This window comes from Pituophis catenifer, unplaced genomic scaffold, assembly GCF_029215685.1.
Source record: "Pituophis catenifer annectens isolate HBS135680 unplaced genomic scaffold, rPitCat1.0.hap2 SCAF_4, whole genome shotgun sequence".
NCBI lineage: Eukaryota > Metazoa > Chordata > Lepidosauria > Squamata > Colubridae > Pituophis > Pituophis catenifer.
This window is the reverse complement of record NW_027256884.1, coordinates 94,706,162-94,731,048: the sequence shown is the minus strand read 5'-3', so window position 1 is coordinate 94,731,048 and position 24,887 is coordinate 94,706,162. Positions and strand designations below refer to the sequence as shown.

General features: G+C 35.7%; 1 protein-coding gene across 1 annotated transcript; it reads left to right on the top strand.

Moving 5' to 3' along the window:
* Nucleotides 1-1,856: 1,856 nt before the first annotated feature.
* On the top strand, nt 1,857-23,694 carry LOC139316802 (suppressor of tumorigenicity 14 protein homolog). Its single transcript, XM_070943643.1, has 14 exons — nt 1,857-1,991; nt 3,189-3,256; nt 4,356-4,552; nt 4,657-4,695; nt 7,567-7,780; nt 8,237-8,379; nt 10,224-10,321; nt 11,331-11,443; nt 12,387-12,520; nt 18,863-18,982; nt 19,131-19,314; nt 19,776-20,050; nt 20,847-20,983; nt 23,536-23,694. The coding sequence occupies exons 1-14, from the start codon at nt 1,857-1,859 to the stop codon at nt 23,692-23,694; spliced, it is 2,016 nt and encodes a 671-aa protein (XP_070799744.1).
* The last annotated feature ends 1,193 nt before the right edge of the window (nt 23,695-24,887 follow it).

Below are 24,887 nucleotides of genomic sequence, written 5' to 3'. Positions count from 1 at the left end.
TGATATCCAGAATTTTCTAGATGTTCTTCCTATCCTTTGGATAAGAATATAAATACATGTGTTTATGCTCAGATAATAAATATTTTACTTAATAGCAATAGCACTTAGACTTATATACTGCTTCATAGTGCTTTATAGCCCTCTCTAAGCAGTTTACAGAGCCAGCATATTGTCCCCAACAATTTGGGTCCTCATTTTACCAACCTCGGAACGATTTGCTTTATTAGAACCAGTCTGGTCTTGTGGTTAAGGCACTAACCACTAGAAAGCAGAAGACCACAAGTTCAAATCCTGCCTTAGCCATGAAAAACAGCTGGGTGACTTTGGGTCAGTCACTTTCAGGCCAACCCACTACACAAGGTTGTTGTGGGAAAATAAGAGGAAGAAGGTGGGTTGGAACTGTTTGCTGCCTTGAATTGTTTATAAAAATAGTAAGGTGGGAAATAAATAAACAAACAAACAAATTAATTAATTAATTTTATGGAAATATATACCACTAAAAGGATTTTCTTCCCAAACTAGTACTATTTTAGGCATTAAACTAGCTAAAAAGTGTTATGATAAGAAAAGAAAAAAAATCAAGAGGTTCAGTTTGAAAAAAAATAAGCATTATTTACAGTATTTACAAAAGATCTATTGATACATAAGCCATCTTACATATGGATAGAGTAGTGTTGTCTGAATAGCTGAGGGTTTCTCTCACAGAAGCATTTTTATGTTTCTCCTGATTGTATCTAGCCAACTGGAAAGGAAAGAGTTACACTATTGTACACCTAGTGTATTTTCTTTCCCACCACCTAACCTCTTTGTGGATATTCAGACAGATTTTTAGTCACAGAGCAAAGAAAAATCAAGGTGTACAGCTATTATTTTTTGCTCATCTTTAACTACTCCAAGTTCCTTCAGGATTCAGATATAAAGAACTACACAGGACAAACCAACAAAATATAAAAATGAAAATTAACCCTTCTAGGCTCTCCTCTATGATATACAGCATACCAACTCCCAGTGGCTCACACTTTCATGCTGGATTGGTAAGATACTGCAATTATTCTTCCTACCATTCATATTTGCATTTTTTAAGCTCATAATTGTACAAAATTAAGCTATGTATTTGCATTCTTCCAGTAATATAACAATAAATGTAGAATAAAATTTAAAAAAGGACAGCATACCTTGCTTTATTTGAATGGCTTTTCTTTCTTTTGTACTTTCAGCAAAATATTTCTCCTCCTCAGATCCAGGATTCAGAAAATATTATATACCTAAAACATCTGGGCAAAAACTTGACTATGCAGTTCTGGAAAAAATGCCTTTTAAAAATATTGCTTACAACTGCCTTGGTTATCATTTTTTTGGTTATGTACTATATTTTATGTAAGTGCATGCTTTTCGATGAAAAACTGAATTGATTTCCAATAATGCATAACATTCTGACCCTTACAACAATGTCAGAATATTTGTTTTTGCAAGCATCAGAAAAATATTATTAACATTTCTCTTATTAGAGAAATCCAGCAGAATCAATACCACTTTCCTTTAATAGTTCCATCTTAACCCCCTATTTTTACATTATTGGGGACCTAATAGAGTGGCAAGCAGAACAAACAGTCTAAGTAATTAAATATTGATGATTTGCTATGAATTTCCCACAACTTTTTCTAATCTTTCCAATTTAAACAAAACTAAATATATTTAGAAAGCCTGCTTTAACACAGTGAATGTAAGAAAACACCTTTATCACAATACTTCACTGCTGCAAAATATTATCCATATTTTAATCTCAAGTACATTCGTTGACAATTTTCCTCATTATCTCTTTTGAACATTTTGATTGTTTACCAATATGGGATCCTATGATTTCAGCTCCAGCTTTCTCTTACTTCTACATTGGTGGAAGTGTGGAAATCCCTAACCTGACTTATACAAATGACCTCATGAATCCCAAGTCTCATGCATTTATATTGCAAGCTGAAGCACTACAGAATTATGTAAGTTTGGTTATGGAAAATATAAAAGAATTTTATTTTGTTTTGCAGTTCATTTAATAGCTTTATTTGTACTGTATTTATAATTTTTTAAAAAAATATTTAAAAGCAAATATTAATATACGTGATAAATCTAAAGCATAAGAATACTAGTTTGTTGGAAATTGAAGGCTATTATTTATGAAACTTTCAGTGTAGCATTAAATATAGAGGGAGGACTCCACCAGACAGCAAATTTTGGGCAAAAAGTGGGCCACTAGTTCTATTTTTATTAGTAGGCAAGGATGTCACTTTGTCTGAAGTGTCTGAAATGGCAACATATTTCTAACCATTACAAGGCTGGTATTATACAATATAAACTTCTTTTTTTCTTACAACCTGACACCCTTTCCACACTTTCTATTATTTGCTATCATAGAATAATTCTGGTGAATGGACTGTAATCTATGTAATTTTAGATAGATTTAATATATGTTGTTGTAAGTAGTGTAACAGGTTAATGCAGACAATATTCTACAAAGAAACTTCACTCTAACGAGTGAAAACTGAGAGTTTTCAGAGAGTTTAAACAGAGTTTAAAACTCTCTGCATATATTATTAAAATAAACCACAATTGTAGCTCCTTCTTTGTATTAAAACTTTTATTCATATTGTAAATTTGTTTGTGGAGTTTTGTATTATGATTTTATTTTTACAATAAAAACAGACACATATACACACAAACACACACTCATTTTAATTTCTTCTTCAGTATAATAATATTGGCTTTCTTGCTCTTTCTCCCAATTTAATTTTATTAGTGAGATCAATATACTTTTCTGGCCTTTTGTTAACAGAAAAAGCTTTGAAAGCACAAAGCACCTTTCTGTTAGTTTGCATTTCCCAGATGAATTGGTTGTGAGTCTCAAAGCTGTTTTGTACATGGATAACACAGGATTCCTTTGAAAGAATCAGTAGCTGAAATTTATACTGATTGTTTTATTTAGTCATATCTACTTGGTAAAGAAACAGCTTTACGCCACCTTATAAAAGATACCACTTTAATAGAAATTTATGTCAAATCATCTATGATTCTGTGTCTAATCCACTAACTTTGGGGGCGGGAGCCTGGAAATAAACAATAGAAATGATACAATTATACAGGACTTAATAATTTTTCCTTGTTCTTTATATTTAGCTTTCTAATTCTTTAACTGTCAGTTTGCAGAAATATACGGGTCTTCTGCTATAGGCAATTATTACTTGAAATCTGTTATTGCTGCATTCAGGTAAATCATGCTTAAATTATGTAACTTTATAAATAATATAATATTTTATAAATAAAATATTGTCAGCTATGTCTACTTATTTTCTACTCATGTTCTCAGGGAAGTAATCATGTTCAATAGAGTAGATACCATCAGAAAGGGATTTAATTCTGATTAGACTTTGCCAAAATTTATAACTAGTAGGATATCTTTAAATATACAAACTTTTAAGATTAAGTGAAGAAAATGCTACATTGATAAAAATGATAAATATTAAAATAGTGCAAATAATTCAGATTAAATGATGAAGTTTTTGTAGGGATTTGCAGCTCTGAATCTCCTCTCAAATCTCCTTGCTTATTTTACCAAGTATGATTATCTTAATGGTTGGTTGCTTAGTGACCATTTGAAGTTATAAAGAACCTGCCAATGTACTTACAACCCAGTTTAGAATTATGTCAATGGCAACACCCTGAGGTCAATTAACTGCAATTTACAATATTTTTTGCTGGTTTCTGGCCTTCGGGCCGGTTTGCGGAAAAGGTTGCCCCAAGTGAATGGACTTATTTTATGACCACTGCATTCACTGTATGACTGTAGTGTTTGCTTAATGACCACCGCAATAAAAGGTTATAAAATCAGGTTGGTCATATGGGTGCCTTGACTTATAATCATCATGATATATGATGAAAATTCCATATTCCATTATGGTAATAATTTGAGGACTATCTGTATGCTTATATTAATTAATTTATTTTTAATATATATTTTTTATTTGTCAAGTACATGTTAGATAATATATATAAGTATAAGCATGAATTGAATACATAAAATGAATACAATTAAAGGGAACATTAGGACAGGGACAGAAGGCACGCTGGTGCTCTTATGCAAGCCTCTTTCAGACCTCTTGGGAATGGGGTGAGGTCAACAGTAGATAAATAAATAAATAAACTATATTTATTTCTCCTGATTATGTCTACTTGTTGATATACTGCTCTATAAGGCCATTTAGAAACCAATTGCAGTCCTCTGACCTCTACCAAAGGGCACAGATGCATGTTCAAATAAAATCTGATTGTATATTCAAAACAAAGTTTATTTTGTTATCTTCTCCCAGTGATGGAAAAAGTGGTGCTCGAGCATATTACTGGAGCACCTTTTGGGCCCCCACAAATGTTGTTCTTCCTATCAAAAACCTATCCTCAGCATATCAGAAGCAAATCAGTTTTAAAAAAATACCTGCAATAGCTAATAACACTGCTGAAACATTTCCGTTAGAAGAAGACTTTGATATAATTACTATGGAGCTTTTTGGTAAGGTGATATTTTATATATTTTTTATTTTTAATAAATTCAGAAATGTTTAGGCCTGCATATATATAATTATTTATGACAGCATTTATCCTTTTGGGTTTCAGAACCTGGTTCTATGGCCTATGACACAATACTGAAATCAGGTAAGGACTATTCTACCCTGATCCATTGCGTAGCCTTGAGACTTGAAGAAAGAAGGAAAGTAGTTTTTACCCTTGTCTTGAACTGAATTTGAAGGCTAGGGAACTACTTAGTCCAAAAATTATTGCAAAGGATAGGAACTGCTTAACAATATTTTCATTGAAAGTGCTTGAATAAGATACATTGTCTGATTTAAGTTTAGTTTAAATGGATAGTACCATCCATCTCCAAATAATCTGGATGGCTCAGTTTAAAATGCAATATGAAAAACAAGAAACAAAATAAAGAAGAGCAAAAATAAAAGCTAAATTGAAATCAAGAACAAAATGGCAGTTTGCTCCATGACACATTTCCTGGATCCTGAAAGATGACACTAATAGAAGAAATCCAGACGAAGTTAATCTTACCTGCTGGGCAAATACACTCTCCCTTCTACTTTGGTAGATCACACTAGGAATTAGTCATGCATGCTAACCCTGCTTTTATTATAAGATTACAATAACTGAATCTTGCAATTCTGAATGTGCTTCCCCCTCTTTCCCTTTGCTTTAATGAAAACTATGGAGATTCTTGTCTGCTTATTTGGATTAATCCTAACCTGGACTCAGATTTCTTTTTATTTGACGGAGGATCTTCCTCTTATTCCTCAGGATTATTCCTTCTGTCCATAACATCCTGTTTAACATCTACATGAAACTGTTGGGGGAGTTCATCTATTAGTTTGGGATCCTGCATTATCAATATGCAGCAGATACCCAACTGTACCTTACATTGATTGAATGATGTTTTCAACATATTGTCCATTATCTGAAAGCTGTACAACTCTGGATGGTGAAGAACAGGTTTAAACTCCCCTCTGACAAAATCTGAATAAAAGGCCACCTTGGCATGGGAATATGCCATTTTTAAACTTGAATGGGGTTGCACTTCTCTATTCAAGCATGCAACCTGTGGGTCACCTTGGATTCACAGTTCCAGACCACGTGGCAGCTATACAGTAGTTAAGAGGACCTTTGCACAGCCTCCTATGGTCCATCAGTTGTACTTGTGCCTTGATGGGAAGGCTCTCTATACCTCCATTCACCCGAAAAGCCCTTAATGATATAGGACCAGGTTATTTGAGGAGCCACATATTTTACATGATTTCTGCCTATTGTCATTATTGATCCATTTTTAGTTTTGCTAATCAACCAATGCCATCTTTTGAGATTCAAGAAGTGTGTTTTCTATTTCATAGCACCTCCCCTCCCCTAGAGATTTAGCTTCCCACCCTGAAGATATTTCTGGCCTCTTAAAAACTTGGCTCTTCTCCTAAATCTTGTGGTAGGTCTTTGGAACACTTTTATGACATAGGGCCTGTGGCTTGTCCAAATATATATTACCTTTTTTCTTCTTGTTTTAAATCTTTTTAAAGCTTAAGCTGCCCAGCATCCTTATGGAATCATGCAGCTTCGAAATTAATTATAGACAGACATATAGAAATCTATGGCATGCTTAGCGAAGATGGGTTTTTGATTGGCTCTTTAAGTATTGGAAAAAGGGAATGTGAGGTTCACTATTGCTTGCTCATTTATTTCAGAACTGTGAAACTTCAGCTATGCTGTGTTTGATGGCATTTCTGTTCCTTCTGCTGAAAGGAAAACTTGACTTTTAGTTAGGTTTTATCTGATGGCGCCTCTGAAAAATGAGGTCAGCAACTGTGGATTGGTTCCCAAAGCCCATATCCCGTTATCTTCATATATGCTATCTGAACAGAACAAAGAGAGCAGAGTTCTCTGCTTCAAACCCCCCAGCAATGATAAGAACCAGAATCTCCTTCTCACTTGAGAATTGCTGCCATGCCTTGAGGCATGTTGCTAAAAGATTATGGCATGATAGCAGCAAATCTCTTCTGAGCTGTTTTGTTCATCTAGGATTCTGTAATTAATTAGATGATATGTGAGAACAGGTATTACTTAATACTACCAGCTGCATACATCATGACCTTGATACCTGAATGACTAAAAAAACTAGATTGATTGTTTTAACAAGTTTTACTGATAGGATGCAGTTTTGAGTTAATTTAATTTAATGAAATTCCATTTATCAGAGGCAGCCTTAGAGAAGTCAATCTTGGTTCTTCATGCATAAAGATGGTAGGAATGACCTTATCCCATTTTTTAAAGAGCAAAGGATATTAAAATTTAAAGGATCATCTATCAACAACAAATGATTTACTAATAGCAGTAAATTTAAAATTTAAATTAAAAAATTTTAACCTCTGAAGCACAGCTGCAATAGTTATTGTCCAAAGAATTTACTTCTCAACAAGATTGCTATTTTGAATTTGTAGTACCTTGTTTTCCCCAAAAGAAGACATCCCCTGATAGTAAGCCTAATCAGACTTTTGAGCGCATGGCAATAAGGCCAAGCACTTATTTCAGGGTTCAAAAAAATATAAGACAGGGTCTTATTTTCAGAGAAACACGGTACAAAAAGATTGATTCAAGCAGTTTCCACTTAACTAGATACCTTTCACTTAGAGACACCATTGGCTGATAAGTTTAGAATGAATTTGCATTGTACAGGGTTGTGAAAGATGCTGGATTCCTTCTAGAATTTCAGGTCTCACAATCATAAATCAGATATGTGAAAAAAGCTCTCTTTTCAGAGCCTTTATGTCTCAGTCCTATCCCCAAAGGGACAACTTTATAGCATGAAAACATAGTACTGCCTCACAGCATACTCAGTCCTGTCTGATGAGATGGACAAGGTTTGCCTTTTTAAATGTAAATGCCTATTCTCTGGAATCTGCAGCATAGGTTGGGATTAATTTCTCTTTCATTCTTCCTGGTTTTCAGCCACTGATTTGTTTTGATTTTGTCTACCAGCAGCCTTTGACCTTTACGCAAAGCCTGGTAATAATAGGACGTTAACTCTGTTGAATCCCAAGAAATCTTTTTATCAATGGAGGCTACGTGTTCCATCTGAATGTGTTGTGAGATTGGTAGTTGTAACATCGTATGATGTGGTTCCTGGGAGTTGTGCAACGCACAGGCTATCTGCGTATGATTTTCTTCTTCCATTGCAGAACAAGATCATTACCAGGTAGGGAATACATTAAAGAAGGTTTTTTTTTTTTTAAAATAGGCACAATGAAAAGACAAATCCTTTGCTTGTGTAATGTGCAGCTCAGTGATAGAAGGACCGAGAGTCAGACTTTGACAGTGCTAATTAAGGAATCTTGGAGGGTATTCATAGGTAGCAAAAAAATAATAATAATAATCCCTAATTTCTAGAATAAGCATTCAACTTGCTATTAGACAAACATATGCATACACTCTTTGATTTTTTTGGTGGAAAAAAATTGATGAATTAATAAGAATTTAGTCAGCTAACTGGAATTTATAGGAATAGACATTCAATATACATAGAAGGTTCCTGATTATGACAAAAAGCTGTATATTCTATAGGTATATTATTGTACAAAATCTTTTTTTGATTCTAGCAAATACTGTATGTAAAGAATTATATTTTATTATTATGTCCCAATTTGTATTTCAGGTGGTGTGGAATGTCAGGAGCCTGGAAACCTCCAATTATACGTTTAACTTCATCCAGTAATGTAATGCTGGTCACTTTTTCACTGGATCGACGACAAAAGAGTAATATATTAAAAGCATATTTCCAGGCTGTTCCTAAAATTGGTATGTAGTTATCAGAACTTCTATTAATTCTCTGATGTTTATAAATTATTATTGATAATTTATATTCAATTATATTGAATATAATTCCATTCAAAATTGTGAACTACTAGATGTGAAAATCATTTTTTGCTTGGTTGATTTAGGACATCTTGAATATGACATTTTAACATATTAGTACATTGCCACTACCCCTAGTTGATGAGATCTGAAGAACACTATGATGTCTATAATAGATTGCATTAAACTTTGGTGAAAAGTATGACATATTGAGCCAAATATGCAAAAATTGATTGATAATGTCCTTAACATTGGCACAGAATTCTGCACATGGCACAGATACAACCAAGGTTTTTAATTTAATCCACAATTTTTCTATCTTATTAAAAAGAGTTTTATGAAGATTTCAAGGGACTAATACTGTGATGGTTTCAGTAGTCAGTATCTATGGACCTATCTGTTGTTTGCCATGAAATATAGAAGATTGCAACTTGAAATGTAAGAGGAGTAAATGATATAGATAGAACATGCATTAATTAATTAATTAATTGAATGAATGAAAAAGAAATGTAGATCTGTGCAACCAAAGGAATATAATGTAACAGAGTTCATGATTATACATAGGGTAGGTTTAATTATAAATTAAAGGACATAAAGTGTTTGCCAGAAAATAAAAATTGGTACTATATATAGGTATTGCAATAGGCATGAAAGCAGGAATCCATAAATGAATAATAGTTGGGTGTTACATTCTATTGAATGGTGATAATTGAATAACCAGAGATAAGTTTTGGGAAATATTGGATAACATCTGAATATCTGAATTAATATGATCCAGGGTAAAAATATTCTAGTTGATAATATTGGGTGAGAATAAGATGAAAAAAGAACATTAAAAGTCAATGGGATCATTTGAAGACCCAAAAATGAATGGAAAAAATATCTGGTGAGTATCTGCTTTTAAAAAAAAGCTTTATGTGTATCATTTATGTAATTTAATAAAATGCCTATTCATGCATACTCAAGGTAAAGGAATGGATATAAATTTAAAATCATGAGTTATTGTTTATATGAGTTAATTGTTTATCATCAAAAACTGAGGAAAAACAGTGAGGGCTACATGGGTTTTGATAGGGTATGTAGAACACACCATTCTTTTTTGTCAGCTTTAAGAGTTTATCACAGGACAAAAGAGAACATGGGAGAAAAAGGAAGGAAATGAAGATAATCTGCAATATGGGAATTACAGGAAAAGAATACAAATCTTTCTGAAAAAACATTGCATGATAGATTAATACACAAACAAATGAATGGAAAATGAATGAAGTGAAAAATGACCTGGAATGTGTCTGGAATAGAATGAAAAGGATTATATGGCATGATGTCACGGGAATGTCTGGGCAGCATGAAAAAAAGATGAAGGAAGATACATAGTGAATGATAAAGTGAAAGAAGCTGTGCATGATAGAAAGAAATGTATCTAAGAAATAACCACTTTAAGCATGAAAATGATAGAAAAGTGTGTAGCCAAAAAGCAAATTGTTTTATTTAAAAAAGAAAGAGAAAATGTGAAGCAATTTTGATAGAGTGTGTATCAAAATAGTGTGATTAAAATAAAATTAATGAAATTTGGTTTGGGGAGGTTGAAACTAAACCTAAGGTGTGGGAGTTCTAGAATGAGTATTTTTTTTAATTTAAAAAAAAAAATTGGTCTTACAGCTTCTTATATCTTTTCTCTGCCTTGCGTACTATTACAGATAAAAGGAACTGTAATGTTGAAAGATGGATCTCATCTACGAACTTGGAGAAATATGAATAAACTGTTGTATTATTTTTTCCTCCCTTAGTTTGTGGTGGCTGGTATGTTTCCTGGAATGGGAGTGTAATTTCACCTTATTATCCTAGTTACTATCCACCAAACATTGACTGCCACTGGGTTATCAGGGTATGTACTGTTATAATCAGCAAGCCAGCAAGGGCCATGGGCGGGCACTGGGGAAGTGGAGGCAGGTGTTGGGGGCCACAGATGTGAGAGAGTGCTGTGGCCCATCATACAATACAGAGTGTGTGAATGTGAGGGGGTGCTATGGAGTATGGGAGTGATTTACAGGGGTAACTTCTGACATTTCCTGCTGGCTTCCCCATTGATTTTGCTTGTGGGAATCAGGCAGGGAAGGTTGCATATGGCAATCACATAACTGCAGGATGATGATGTAAAGGTTGCAATCTTGTGGATCAGTTGTAAGTTCACCTTGTTTGAACAGTTGCTGAACAAATGGTCATAACTCAAGGACTACCTGTAGCTGATTAGAAGGCAAGCTCATACGAGGAAATAAAAATTGGTGCTATATTTAGGTATTGCAATAGGCATGAAAGCTCATCCCAAGAAATAAAGACAAAAATAGATGGGTATGCACATCATGCTAATTAAACAATAACCAACCATATTATGGCTTAGTGTTATACAGTATATGAACCATCTCTTTGCATAAACCTATGTTCAATTTATTGCACCGTGACACAAATTGCACAGTATCTGACATGGACTGATGCATAGCCCAAATGACTACTACTGTGAGGTATCTGTATTCTTGCTAACCAGCAAGGGAATCTACTTTAAAATGGTAAATGCTTTTTACAACAAATATTGAGAAAGAATCTCATGAATGATAACTCTTTCAATGAATACTGTACAGTTTCTGAAATGTTTGAGTGAATGGATGAATGGCGATTACACATCTATGCTGACCAAAAGAAACATCAGGTTTCAGTCTTGTATCCAGTAACCAGGCAGTAAGTCCCACTGATGTCAGTGAGATTCTTAGTAAACTAGCACATCATTTGTTTCTCTGCAGTATAGAAATGATAGATAATGATAGATTAACCTTATAATAAATGTAGTTTTCAAATTTTTGTTTTTAATATTCTTTTCTTTTTGAAAAAAAACATCTTAGGCTCCACTCCCTGGATATAGATTGATGCTAAAAATTATTGTAATACAAATTCAGGAACAATCTCCTGGATCCAAGAAATGTGATAAAGATTGGCTGGCAATTGATGGAGTAAGGTGAGCTACAGCCCTATTGTAAAGCCTTCATTTAATAAATTGTTTTTATGCTTTTCATTAAGCATTTAAAAATAAAACAGAGAAATAATTGACCACTTTTCAAATTATCTGATTGTGTGGAACCCTTAGAATAATAAAGGATATACACAAACCTAAAACCAAAATAAAACAAGATAAATTACTTTTCTGAATTAAATTACATTTATACTTTTATTAATTCTTTGAAATTGTTAGAAATTAGACATTCAGTTGTCTGTTTTACTTAATTAAATAAAATTATCAGGTAATGGAAGGGTATATTCAGAACCGCAAGGATGCTCTTCCTCCTACTCTATTGAGAAGCTGCTCAATCTCCTGCTAGGAACAGATTGTGTTGCTTAACTAGGGGAAAAAAACTTTGCTGAGCAACTTATATTCATTCAGTGCTTTTCTTTCTACATATCTCAATATAGATAAGATATAAAAGATGAAAGATATAAGATATAAGATAGGACAGACAGGATAGAATAAGAAAGATAAGGTAAGGTAAAGTAAAGATCATACAAGGTAAGGTAAGATAAGATACACATACTGACAGGCATCTAAATGCCAAAATATAGGCCTAATGTGTGTGTGTGTGTGTGTGTGTGTGTGTGTGTATGTGTGTGTATTTTCACAATAATATATATACACACAAACACTCTGATGGATAGGCTATCGTTTAGGATAGTCCCAAGACACAAATCCCTTCCATGCCACTACGAAAAGTGGCCAGAAGCATTTGGGCAGCCCCTGCCATGTCAACACAATGGTCCCCATCAAAGCAGTACACATTGAGGGAAGTGTGGTATCCTGAACCAGGAGATGTCAAATGGCAAGTCATAATAAATGAAGAGTAAATATAATAATTTAACCTGTTAAAAATGATGTATCTCCAATTTTACTTAAAATATATTCTTTTCAGATATTGCAAAGCTATTGCAGAAGAAAACAGAGTCAAGGAATATGGCTATTCCATTTCAATTAGCTTCCATTCTGATGAACTGGTCACACACAGAGGTTTTTATATAGAATTTAGAGCTTTCAGCCATACAGATCGTAAGTGTTACTTGGCCGTTATTAACAAAAGGGTGCAACTTTGTGAAATTGTTTAAAGACTCATTAAGTTTATTTTGTGTATTATTACTAATTTATATTAATTAGTATTAGCTTATATTATATTTAATAAGCTTAAAGACTGATTATACAGGTAGTCCTTGACTTACAATCATAATTGAGCCCAAAATTTTGGTTGCTAAGTGAGACATTTGTTAAGTGAGTTTTGCCCCATGTTGAGACCTTTCTCACCACAGTTGTTAATTGAATCACTGCAGTTGTTAAATTAGTACATGGTTGTTAAGTGAATCTGGTTTCGCCCTTGACTTTGTCAGAAAGTTTGAAAAGGTGATCACATGAACATGGAACACTGCAGTGGTTATAAATATCAGTCATTTTTCATTTCATTTTCATTTTATTAGATTTCTATACCGCCCTACTCCTGAAGGACTCAGGGCGGTGCACAGCCAAACAATAAAAACACATACAATACAAAATTTAAAAAATAGAATAAAATCAAATTAAATAATTTTGGCCCCGACAAATTTAAAACCCCAAACTTTTAAAACCAATTTAAAATTGAATATATAAAATACTAAAAGATATTTAAAATTTTAAAAATCTTTTATAAAAGAGGGGGAAAATTAGGCCAGTCCGGCCTGGTGAAATAGTAAGGCCTTTAAGGCGCGGCGGAAGGTGCGCAGATCCGGGATCCTCCGTATCTCTGGGGGGAGCTCGTTCCAGATAGTAGGTGCCCCCACAGAGAAGGCTCTCCCCCTGGGGGCCGCCAGTCGGCATTGTTTGGCTGACGGCACCCGGAGGACACAGTTGACAATGTGACCATGGGGATGCTGCAATGGTCATAAGTGTGAAAAATGCTGCAATGGTCATAAGTGTGAAAAATGGTCATAAGTCACTTTTTTCAGTGCCATTGTAACTTTGAATGGTCACTAAATGAACTGTTGTAAATTGAGGACTACCTGTATTGCAACTCAAATTGTTACTTCTCTTATGAAAACTGCTTCTATGCATTCTGTACTATGCATAAAAAATAAAGAAGAAGTTTGAAAAGACAGTGAGAAGCTTCCTTCCGTATTAAAAACTCCTTTCTTATTTGGAAAATTTAGGCCTTTCAAAAGAGGGAAAAATAAAAAACATGTCACAGATTGATAAAAATATAATCTGCACGACAAGCATCATACGATGATTAGATTGGTCTGTTACACAATGTTTTTCATAACTGCAATAGTCTTAAACATTATGTTCTTTTAGCTTGTCCAAGGCAGTTTAAATGTTCTGACCGATCATGCGTTCCTTTAAATAGTAAATGTGATGGATGGAATGACTGCACAGATGGAAGTGATGAAATGGATTGTGGTAAGTTGTTTATAAGCTAAATTTAACATTTTAAATATTGCTTGGTATTTGCTGGATTAGATAATCATTAGATTCCTACAGTAAATCTCTAATTAATACAAATAAAAAATTGTTAATCTTTGGTTTTGTCAAATATTGCCCAGTTATGGAGATCTACCTAGCTATTCTTGATAACAGAAGTTAATTAAAGTTATTTCTGGCCAGCATTTGGATAAAAAATATCAGGAAGTACAGAGGTGTTGGCTAAGCTGGAATGTTCAAACAACAAACAAACTCCCCGATAAAGCGATGGGAAAACACTTTCATGCTGTTATCAACAAAACAACCTGAAATTCATAAGAGGCCAAGCTCAGCTTGGAAACTTTATCATTACCTTTCTTGACAAATGTTAGCAATTATTCTTTATATAATTGAGCTTTGCTTTGTATAAAACTTTTGAAGAAAACAGGCAAAATCAGTGCTCCATAAAATAAAAATTCTTAACTAAATATTTTATGAAAGTGGTACCTTTATTAGGCCCCTATATGGTATTTTTGTCACAATAAAATAATTTCCCTTGTTACTTCTATTACAAAAACAATTCTGATGCTTAAAAGACTATACAAATTATACAGAACGTCTTGGCACCCTTTTGCTCTGTACAGGCTGATTCCCCCTGATTATTTTTCTCGACAACATTCAGGGAATTGAATTTCATGATTGGGCAAATCAGACTACCCAACCCTAGCAGAATTCTAAGGATGATTTGAAAGGCCATTATCTTAAGTTATGATAATACAGTAGTCCTTGACTTACAACAGTTCATTTAGTGACTGTTCGAAGTTACAATGGGATTGGCAAAAGTGATTTACGATCGTTTTTCAAACTTATGACAGTTTCAGCATCTTCATGATCATGTGATAAAAATTCAGATGCTTGGCAACTGATTCATATTTATGACAGTTGCAATGTCCTGGGATCACATGTTTACTTTCTGCGACCTTCTGACAAGCCAAGTCAATGGGGAAGCCAGATTCACTTAACAACCGTGTTACTAACTTAACAACTTCAGTGATTCACTGCACAACTGTGGCAAGAAAAATCGTAAAATGGGGCAAAACTCACTTAACAAATGTTTCACTTAACAGAAATGTTGTGGTCAATTGTGGTCGTAAGTTGAGGACTGTCTGTAATACGTTCACACATTACATAAAAACCAAATGTGGACATAAGGTTGAACATAAGGCATAAATCCCTTCCAAGAAAGAATTGTGCTTTTTTAAAAAAAATAATTGCCTTTCTGTTTTATTATGAATTATAAATGATTAAATCTGAACCCTGTCTAATTGTAGATTTACCCAGTGGTGGGATTCAGCCAGTTCGCACCACTTCGGCAGAACCGGTTGTTAATTTTCTGAGCAGTTCGGCAAACTGGTTGTTGGAAGAAATCATTAGGGCAGAGAACCGGTTGTTAAATTACTTGAATCCCACCACTGGATTTACCATATTTTTTGGAGTATAAGATGCACCTACCTTTTTTGGTGAAGAAAAGAAGAGAAAGAAATCTCCCTCTGTCTCTGCCTCTGAGCAATTTTGCCTCATTGCAGCAAACAGCAAACAGCCTGCTTTACTTTCATTTTTGTTTTCAGCATAGCTTGATTAGCACAAGGGTAAAAAAAATCTGCTCCAGCAATTTACCTCTTTGCAGCAAGCAGCAGAGCCCTGCGCAAAACAACTGAGAGCAAATCAGCTGAGAGTCGGGAGGGAATCCAATCAACTTGTGCTAATTAGGCTGTGCTGAAGCTGAAAGGAGCTGTTTTTTCTTGCTGTTTGCTTGCAAGGAGGTAACTGCTGTGAGGCAGAGGCCAAAGGGTGGGGGCCAGTGGGTGGACGGGGCTACATTTGGTGTACAAGACGCACCTAAATTTTCATCCCCTCTTATACTCCGAAAAATACGGTATTTTTTTATGCCAATTTTTTCTGGTGTCTAACATAAACAATATATATAGTCCTTGTCAAATAACACAACTGGGATTGGCAACTCTGTCACTAAGTGACATGGTTGTTTAGCAAGATATCACAAAACCACAACTTGTGATTTTACTGATTGCTGTTCCATTGACTCTGCTTGTTGGAAGCTGTCCTGAAACATGGAAATGACTATCACTTGACTACAGGATGATGCTACAGTCATAAATGTGAACTGGTTGCAAAACATTTGAATCTTGATCATTTGATTGTAGGGATGCTGTGATGGTCTTAAGTGCGAGGACTGGTCATGAAGCTTCTTTTTTTTCACCTCTCTAACTTTGTTTTTTTTTTTTTTTAATTTTTATTGAAAATTATTAAAAAAATACAGAAAAAAAAGTATAACAATATGGATAGAATTGCAGAGAGTAATATAATACATTTAGAGTTTTAAAGTCTCAATTTTCGCCTAGAGAAAGTACAAACCTCCATTAAACCAACTCATCAAAAGAAAGAAAAGTTTATCCAGGAAAAAGAATTCTTAACTGTCATGCAATGTTCCTATAAATATTTACCCACATTCACATTAAGGTTAATATTTTCATTCTTCTTAAGATTTCTTTTTTTGCAGCCAAGCATACCATCTGTCCCAGCTCCTATATAACCCCGATTCTTGTCTATCTCGCAAAAGTCCAGTAAGCTTGTCTGCTTCTGCACAGTCCATGATCTTTGCAATTAACGTAGCCTCCGATGGGATATTTTTGGATTTCCATTCTTGCGTGAACGAGATCCTGGCTGCAATGATGATGTGGAGAGCAAGATACCAATTAGATTTGTTTAAGTTTTCTGGTTTCATGCCTAGTAAAAGAATATTGGGCTAGAACTCAAAAATGTATTTTAGAAATCATAGGATGCACCTCTCTAACTTTGAATGGTCACTAAAAAGGGCAGTACTTGTAATCAAAACAAACCTAGAATTTGCCTGAATGAGCTATGTTTATTACTCAGCTTCTTCCTACAGTATCTTTAATCACAAACTTTGATACAATAAATCTGGAATAGCATTATATGAAAATATACATAACCTTTATGAAAAAATAACCTATATGAAACCTAATCTATACATATACATATCCTATATGAAAAAAATGGAATATCTTCAAAAGATTCACTTAAATCTTCCTGAACATTATTTGTTATCCATTAGGATATAGGTTATATATGGTGATAATTTCAGAAACATTCAAAACATGACTCAATTTTCTGTAATTTTCTTATACTTGATATAGATAGTCCTTGATTTACAACAGTTCATCTAGTGACCTTTCGAAGTTACAACAACACTGAAAAGAGTGACTTATGACCATTTTTCACACTTATGACTGTTGCAGCATTCCCATGCTCACATGATCAAAATTCAGTCGCAACTGACTCACATTTATGATAGTTGCAATGTCCCTGAGTCATGTGATTGGCTTTTAAGACCTTCTGGCAAGCAAAGTCACTGGGAAAGTCAGATTCACTTAACAACCATATTACTAACTCAACAATTGTAGTGATTCAATTAACAACTATAGGAAGAAAAGTCATAAAATAGGAAAAATTTACTTAACAACTGTCTTGCTTAGCAACATAAATTTTGGGCTCAATTGTGGTTGTAAGTCACGGACTACCTGTACTTTGCTGCTTTAATCCAGAATGAAAAGTCTGAACTAGGCATGTCTAACCATGGTCCATGGGCCACATGAGGCCTGGGACAACTAGTAAAGATAATAAAAAATGTTATTATTTATTTTACTATTATGTGAAATATTATTATATATATTGTATATTATAAATATTTAATATTTTAATATTAAAATGTTAAATAAAAGTTTATTATTTATATACATTAACTATGTTATATATTTTATATGCAGCCCAAGATAATTCCTCCTCACATAATGTAGCCAGAAAAGCCAAAAGAAACCATGGAAACCATGCTTTAAATTTTATGAAGGCTACAGGACAGACTAAAACACATTTCTTTTTATTTATTTAAATTTATTAGCTGCTCAACTCCAATGGACATTAGGTAATGGAGGGTAGCCATGCCACAGAAGGTAGTCCTCTGCTAACAGGTCACTTGGATAGTGAAATGGGCAGTGTCTCAATTGGGATAAATAAATAAAACATAAGTGCTTGTGAGCATCATGTGCATTCACACTCAGAGAAGCCTAAGTGAAGACATGGAATATTTAAACTCAGAATCACATCATGCAATACACTGATAGAATTGGATTTTTAGCATCTTCACATGTACCTAGGGCCGTGATGGCGAACCTATGGCATGCGTGCCACAGGTGGCACGCGGAGCCATATCTGTGGGCACGCGAGCATTGCCCTAGATCAGCTCCAGCCCGCATGCGTACACTGGCCAGCTGACTTTTGGGCCTTTTGGGCCCACTGGAAGTCGGGAAACAGGCCATTTCTGGCCTCCAGAGAGCCTCTGGGGCAGTGGGGAAGGCCGTTTTTGCCTCCTAGAAAGCCTCTGGAGCCTGGGGAGGGCAAAAAAAATGGGCCTAATGGGCCCACCGGGCCATCACCTGCCAATGGGGTCGCACGGGGGGGTCGCATGTGCATGCATGGGGCGCGGGGCGTATTGAATTATGGTGTGGGCATGTGCACGGTTGACCCCCCCCCCCAATGCTCCCCATTGCTTTTGGCAACCGATGGCAAAAATGTTAGCCATCACTGACCTAGGGTGTATAAAATACAGTGCTTACCCAATCAAAATGATGGCATCATGTTGTCATTTTGTAAAACACTAAATGTGTAACCTATTTGAGAAACTATAAGTTTGGGCCAGTCACCATCTTTCAGCTCATCCTACCTCACAGGTCTGTTAGGTAAACATGTGAGGATAGAATGCTAAATGTACCACCTTAATCCCCTGGAAGAAATGTAGAGCAGAAATCTAAACTGCAAACAAACAAACAAAAAATACTGACCATTTTTTCACCGGTCATTTCATCTTTTCAGCGTATAAAAGATGTCTACCTCATTCATATAAGTGTCTAAATGGGAAATGTCCAAAAAAATTAAATCCAGAATGTGATGGTATAAAAGACTGTGAAGATGGATTTGATGAAATGAATTGTGGTATGTAATTAATGTGTGAATACCTGAAAGGAGCTGTAATCATGATGGGGGAAGTCTACATTCTTTTGAGGGAATGCAAATCAAAGTCTGTATGTGCTCAGAATTGTATTGGACAATTCATAGAAAGTAATCAGCACCTCTCTTTTAGCATGTGGAAGGAGTCAGATAACAAACTTCAGAATTGTTGGTGGTGAAGAATCAAGGCCTGGAAAGTGGCCTTGGCAAGCAAGCTTGCAACTGGGAACATCTGGTCATATTTGTGGTGCCTCTGTAATTTCAAATCGGTGGTTGGTATCAGCTGCACATTGCTTTCAGGACTCCGAGTCTATAAGGTATACATTATGTAATGCAAAGCATATATTACTGACAACAGACATCCAGACTCTTGCAGTATGTGTGTTTAAGTATCGTTTAGCTCATAGGCATCAAATTCATATCTGCCTATTCCCCGTCTTGCTCTTTATTTTAAACAAAAATTAAAAGGAAGCTGACATGTGGCAGCTCACAACAATAATAAAACCACAGACAATAAAAATGAGAAAAATGAGAAAACCCAGAGGCCTAACCCATCATCTCCATCTATTCATCTAAACAATTCCCAGGTTCCAACCTTACTATCCCAGAGCCTAATGGCAGCCTTAACAGCTTCCTGGAAGACTAAAAGGGTGAAGTCCTGCTAGATCCCAGGAGAAAGGTGTTCTTTAGGGCAGGGCTTGCTACAAAACAAAGGCATGTTTCCTAAATCCCCTTGATGACAATATTTACTAGGAGAGTTGCAATCTTTGTTTTTCAGATACTCCATAGCATCAGGCTGGACAGCATATATGGGTATAAAAAGCATAACCAAATACAGCAATAATCAAGCAGTAATGAGATCAATCAAAAGGATAATAGTCCATCCAAATTATGACCCATACATCTCAGATTATGACATTGCGCTCTTGGAAATGGAGGCACCGGTATTTTTCACTGAGCTGATACAACCCGTATGTTTACTGAGCAGTCCTAGAGTATTTATTTATGGAACTGTCTGCTATGTAACTGGCTGGGGAGCTGTAAAAGAAAATAGTATGTTCATTTCAAATTGCAAGTATCCCTAATCTGTTGTACCTTTTTGTGAATCATAACTGTCAGCTGCTGTGGAAATCAATTTCAGCTATAATGTTATGGATCTAATTAAACTTAATAGGATTAAGAAAAATCTGTTGCAATTCTGAAAACATATCCTTAGTTGATGGAGATGTTTAATTTCATAAAGTTCTAAGCATTACATTACTTATTCCAGCTGGAAGACGTATCTTTCAGTTTGAAGACACATACAATTTTATTTATATTTCATTTATTTAATGTACCAATTGCTATGTGAATTACTATAAAGGAATGCAACATATGAGCTAGTAAAATTTCAAAGATATAGGGCAGATCTTGACAGGTTCATTGCAATTTATGTTTCAAAAATATGCTTCAATTAAACAAACTGTAATATCATTCCAGGGAGGTGAAGAAAGATCATCAACCACTTTTAAATATATTCTAGAATATATTTAATCTAGAATATATCAGTATCAGTGATCTATTATCAATTCCCATCTCCCCTTTTTAAAAAAAATTGGCACAAGTGGCAATCTAACTTTCAAGTGGCAATTCCAACTTTTGATGTTGGAAAATGGTTGCTGTTCCTTACCTATTGTAATGCTCAATTTTGGAGCTTAGCACTGGAGAAACACATTGGACAGGCCTTGGATGCTTCTACTCTCTTTCAACAGACAGATTTACTCCCTACTTAATTTATACTAGCTATCACTTGCAAATGTGAGGATAACATAGCAAATACCATACTTACACAATGTTTCTATCAATTTAGGTCAGCTTACAAAAACATTACAAGAAGCCAAAGTGAAAATCATTAACCAAAGTGTTTGCAACAAACTTTATGATTACCTAATTACATCTCAAATGTTATGTGCTGGGAATCTGAATGGTGGTACTGATGCATGTCAGGTAAAGCCAAAAACAAAACTGTGAAAAGAAAACATGATTTATATGACTGCCTTTTAAATGAAATGATCAAAGAATACTTTTCATATATCTGTTTTGTAAGGAAAGGGAGACAACATAAGTCCTCTGACTTGTCTGTTCATAATATTTGCCTAAAAAGAATTGTATTAGTAACAGTTAGAATGTGATGAATAAGCTCAGCAATATTATGTTAGTTAAATATAAATAAATAATGTGTTCCTAATTTTACAAAATAAATGAAATATTATGCACTACAAAGTTCGACACTTGCAATTTGAGCCTGTAGTACAGTGGACTAAAGCACTGTTATTAACATCTGCTGCTTGCAATTACTGCAAGTTCAAATCTCACCAGGCTCCAGGTTGACTCAGCCTTCCATCCTTTCAAAGGTAGGTAAAATGAGGACCCAGATTGTGGGGGCAATAAGCTGACTTTGTATAAATATACAAAAGGATGAAAGGCTATTGCTTAACGCATTGTAAGCTGCCCTGAGTCTCCGGAGAAGGGCGGCATATAAATTAAAGCAAAAAAATAAAATAAAAATTCAGTCTGTGTGAAATAGAATAGAGTAAGTTATCAGGATCAATAGTTTTCTTGTGTATCAAGAAGATTACATTTGAAATGTTGGGTCAATTCTGAGCACCTTTTGAGATCAGATGCATGTGGAAAACAACAACAACAAAGATTGTGAAAATCCAGAAACCAAATTAGATGAGAAATTGCTGTAAGACCTGTGTTTATTAATCTTGACTGAGAGGTGAAAAGGTGAAAAGAGATGGTCTTCAAAGATCTGAAAAGCAATTGTACCAAGAATGAACAAGGGATTTGCCCTTGATGTGATGATCTTCTGCTGCCTGGAGGCCGTGCGGGTCTGGATGGGAAGGAACAGGCTCAGACTCAACCCGTCCAAGACCGAGTGGCTGTGGCTGCCGGCGTCCCGATATAGTCAGCAGGTGCCATCGCTGACTATTGGGGGTGAATCTTTGCCCCCCACAGAGAGAGCTCGTAATCTGGGTGTCCTCCTGGACGCACGGCTGTCTTTAGAAGAGCACATGACGGCCGTGGCCAGGGGGGCCTTTTATCAGGTTCGCCTGATCCGCCAGTTGCAGCCCTTTCTGGACCGGGACGCCTTGCGCACGGTCACTCATGCCCTTGTCACCTCCCGGCTGGACTATTGTAATGCTCTCTACATGGGGCTCCCCTTGAAAAGCACTCGGAGGCTCCAACTGGTCCAGAATGCGGCCGCGCGGGTGGTTATGGGCGCAACCCGTTGTGCCCGCGTGACACCCCTCCTGCGCGAGCTGCACTGGCTCCCAGTGGTCTTCCGGGTGCAATTCAAGGTGTTGGTTACCACCTTTAAAGCGCTCCATGGCATAGGACCCGGGTACCTTCGAGACCGTCTTCTGCCACCAATAGCCTCCCACCGACCAGTCTGCTCCCACAGAGAGGGTCTCCTCAGGGTGCCATCAGCCAAGTTATGTCGGCTGGCGACACCCAGGGGGAGGGCCTTCTCTGTGGGAGCCCCAGCCCTGTGGAATGAACTGCCCCCAGAAATACGTAAGATCTCCGATCTCCGGGTGTTTCGTTGCGCATTGAAGACCCTGTTGTTCCGCCAGGCCGGCCTATCAACATAACAATTTTAATTGGGGTATTTTAAATTGTTGGGGTTTTAATCCGGCCAAATTTATTTAATTATCTTAATTTTTAATCATTGTTGTGTCCTGTGTTTTTTAAATTGGCTGTACACCGCCCTGAGTTCTTCGGGAGAAGGGTGGTATAGAAATAAAATTATTATTATTATTATTATTATTATTATTATTATTATTATTATTATTATTATTATTATTATTATTATTATTTATTTGTTACTTACTGTTGTTTCAAAAGCCAGTAGTCGCTTTTATTTTCATCCAGAGCAGTGGTGAAATCCAAATTCTTTTACTACCGGTTCTGTGGGCGTGGTGTGGCTTGGTGGGCGTGACAGGGGAAGGATACTGCAAAATCTCCATTCCCACCCCACTCCAGGGGAAGGATACTGCAAAATCCCCATTCCCTCCCCACTCCTGGTGGAAGGATATTGCAAAATCTCCCCCCACTCTGGGGCCAGCCAGAGGTAGTATTTGCCGGTTCTCCGAATTACTCAAAATTTCCGCTACTGGTTCTCCAAACTGCTCAAAATTTCTGCTACTGGTCCTCCAGAACCTATCAGAACTGGCTGGATTTCACCCCTGATCCAGAGCTAATGGATGAAAATAGAACATAAAAGGAATTTTAAGCCAAACTTTAGAAATGCTGAAAATTTGTAATGCTGAGAGCAGTTTAGTATAACAAACTGCTTGTGGAAGAGGCTGTTCTTTGCTAGACTTTTCTGTCAGAATGATGTAGAGTATCTTTCATTGTTCGGAAAGTTGGATGAGGTAATCCAGTAGAATTTCCCATTCTGTTAGTCAATAATACAAAATGAAATGTCACTGTTTAGAATGTAATGAAACTATTTTTTTTTCTAAAAGCAAGAGTTCTGACTTTCCTTTTAGGGTGATTCTGGAGGACCATTAGCCTGTTTAGGAAAAGGAAACAGATGGTACCTTACAGGCATTGTCAGCTGGGGTGAAGGATGTGCTCGAAGGAACCGCCCTGGAGTTTATACTAAGGTCACAGCATTTTATGAATGGATCCATCAATACATAAACTAACAAATGCTCAAATGCTCTGCCTGATTCAGTTGTCTCAGCTACAAATTTTCAGTTTTAGTCACAAATTGACTTCTGTGGACCTCACTTCATACTTAAGAGGTCCGTAGAGGGGGCGTGCATAAGCACACTAATGTGACTATCGTCCCGGTCATTGTATTTTTATATTATTCCTGTTTTTGTTTGACAAATTACAGTAAATAAAATAAAAAAAATAATGGTTTAAAAGAAAGCTGAAAGCATCCATACGACTTCCAATTACTATGAACAAAACAGACTGTATAAAACAATTTAAAAAAGCAATTTGGATGTTTTTGTATAATTTTTTTAAAAAACTTACCTTTTTGCACTAAATAATTAATTAAGCATGGGTAATTTTCACTATGTGGTTGTTCATGGTATTCTATCAGCAACTATGGAAAAGGGGAATAAGATTTTGTTCAATACTTCTTGGCTTGATTCATCTTCTTATTTTCATCTATTTTCATCTTGTTTTTGATATTTTCTCTTAAGATGCATATCAGTAGCCAATTTTTGAGACGTATGTAGAACTTTGCAATTATGCTGAAAATGAAGTCAATTTCTTTGGAAAGATGCTGGATACTGCTGACATCTCAGCATTCAGTCAGAGTTCCTTTAATATTTAGTTGGTTTGAATCTTGTTTTCTTTAATTCCCTGGTAGAGTTTCTTGCTATTTCTCCTCTATTCCACATTGCATGTTGTTAATATGTGAATGTTAACTGTAACAAAATAATGAATTGGACAGAAACCGCCAAAATTGGAGCAATAGGTGGTGCAGTGGTTAGAGGGCAGCACTGCAGGCTACTTCTGCTGACTGCAGGCTGCCTGCAATTTCCGAGGTGGGTAAAATGAGGACCCAAATTGTTGGGGGCAATATGCTGACTCTGTAAATTGCTTAGAGAGGGTTGAAAGCACTGTATATAAGTCTAATTGCTATTGCTAGTAGCTCAAGTGCCTACCCATGAACCTACAGGTTGTCCTTGATTCATTTAATGGCAGGTCAAAGTTACGATGGCCTCAGAAAGAATGACTTATGATCCATCATCAAAGTTATGACAAACACATCACCTGCAGTCATGGGATTACAATTTGGGCATCTGGCAACCAATATGTATTTACAACAGTTGCAGCATGTTGTGATAATGTTGTCACAATTTGCAATTTTCGCATCAAC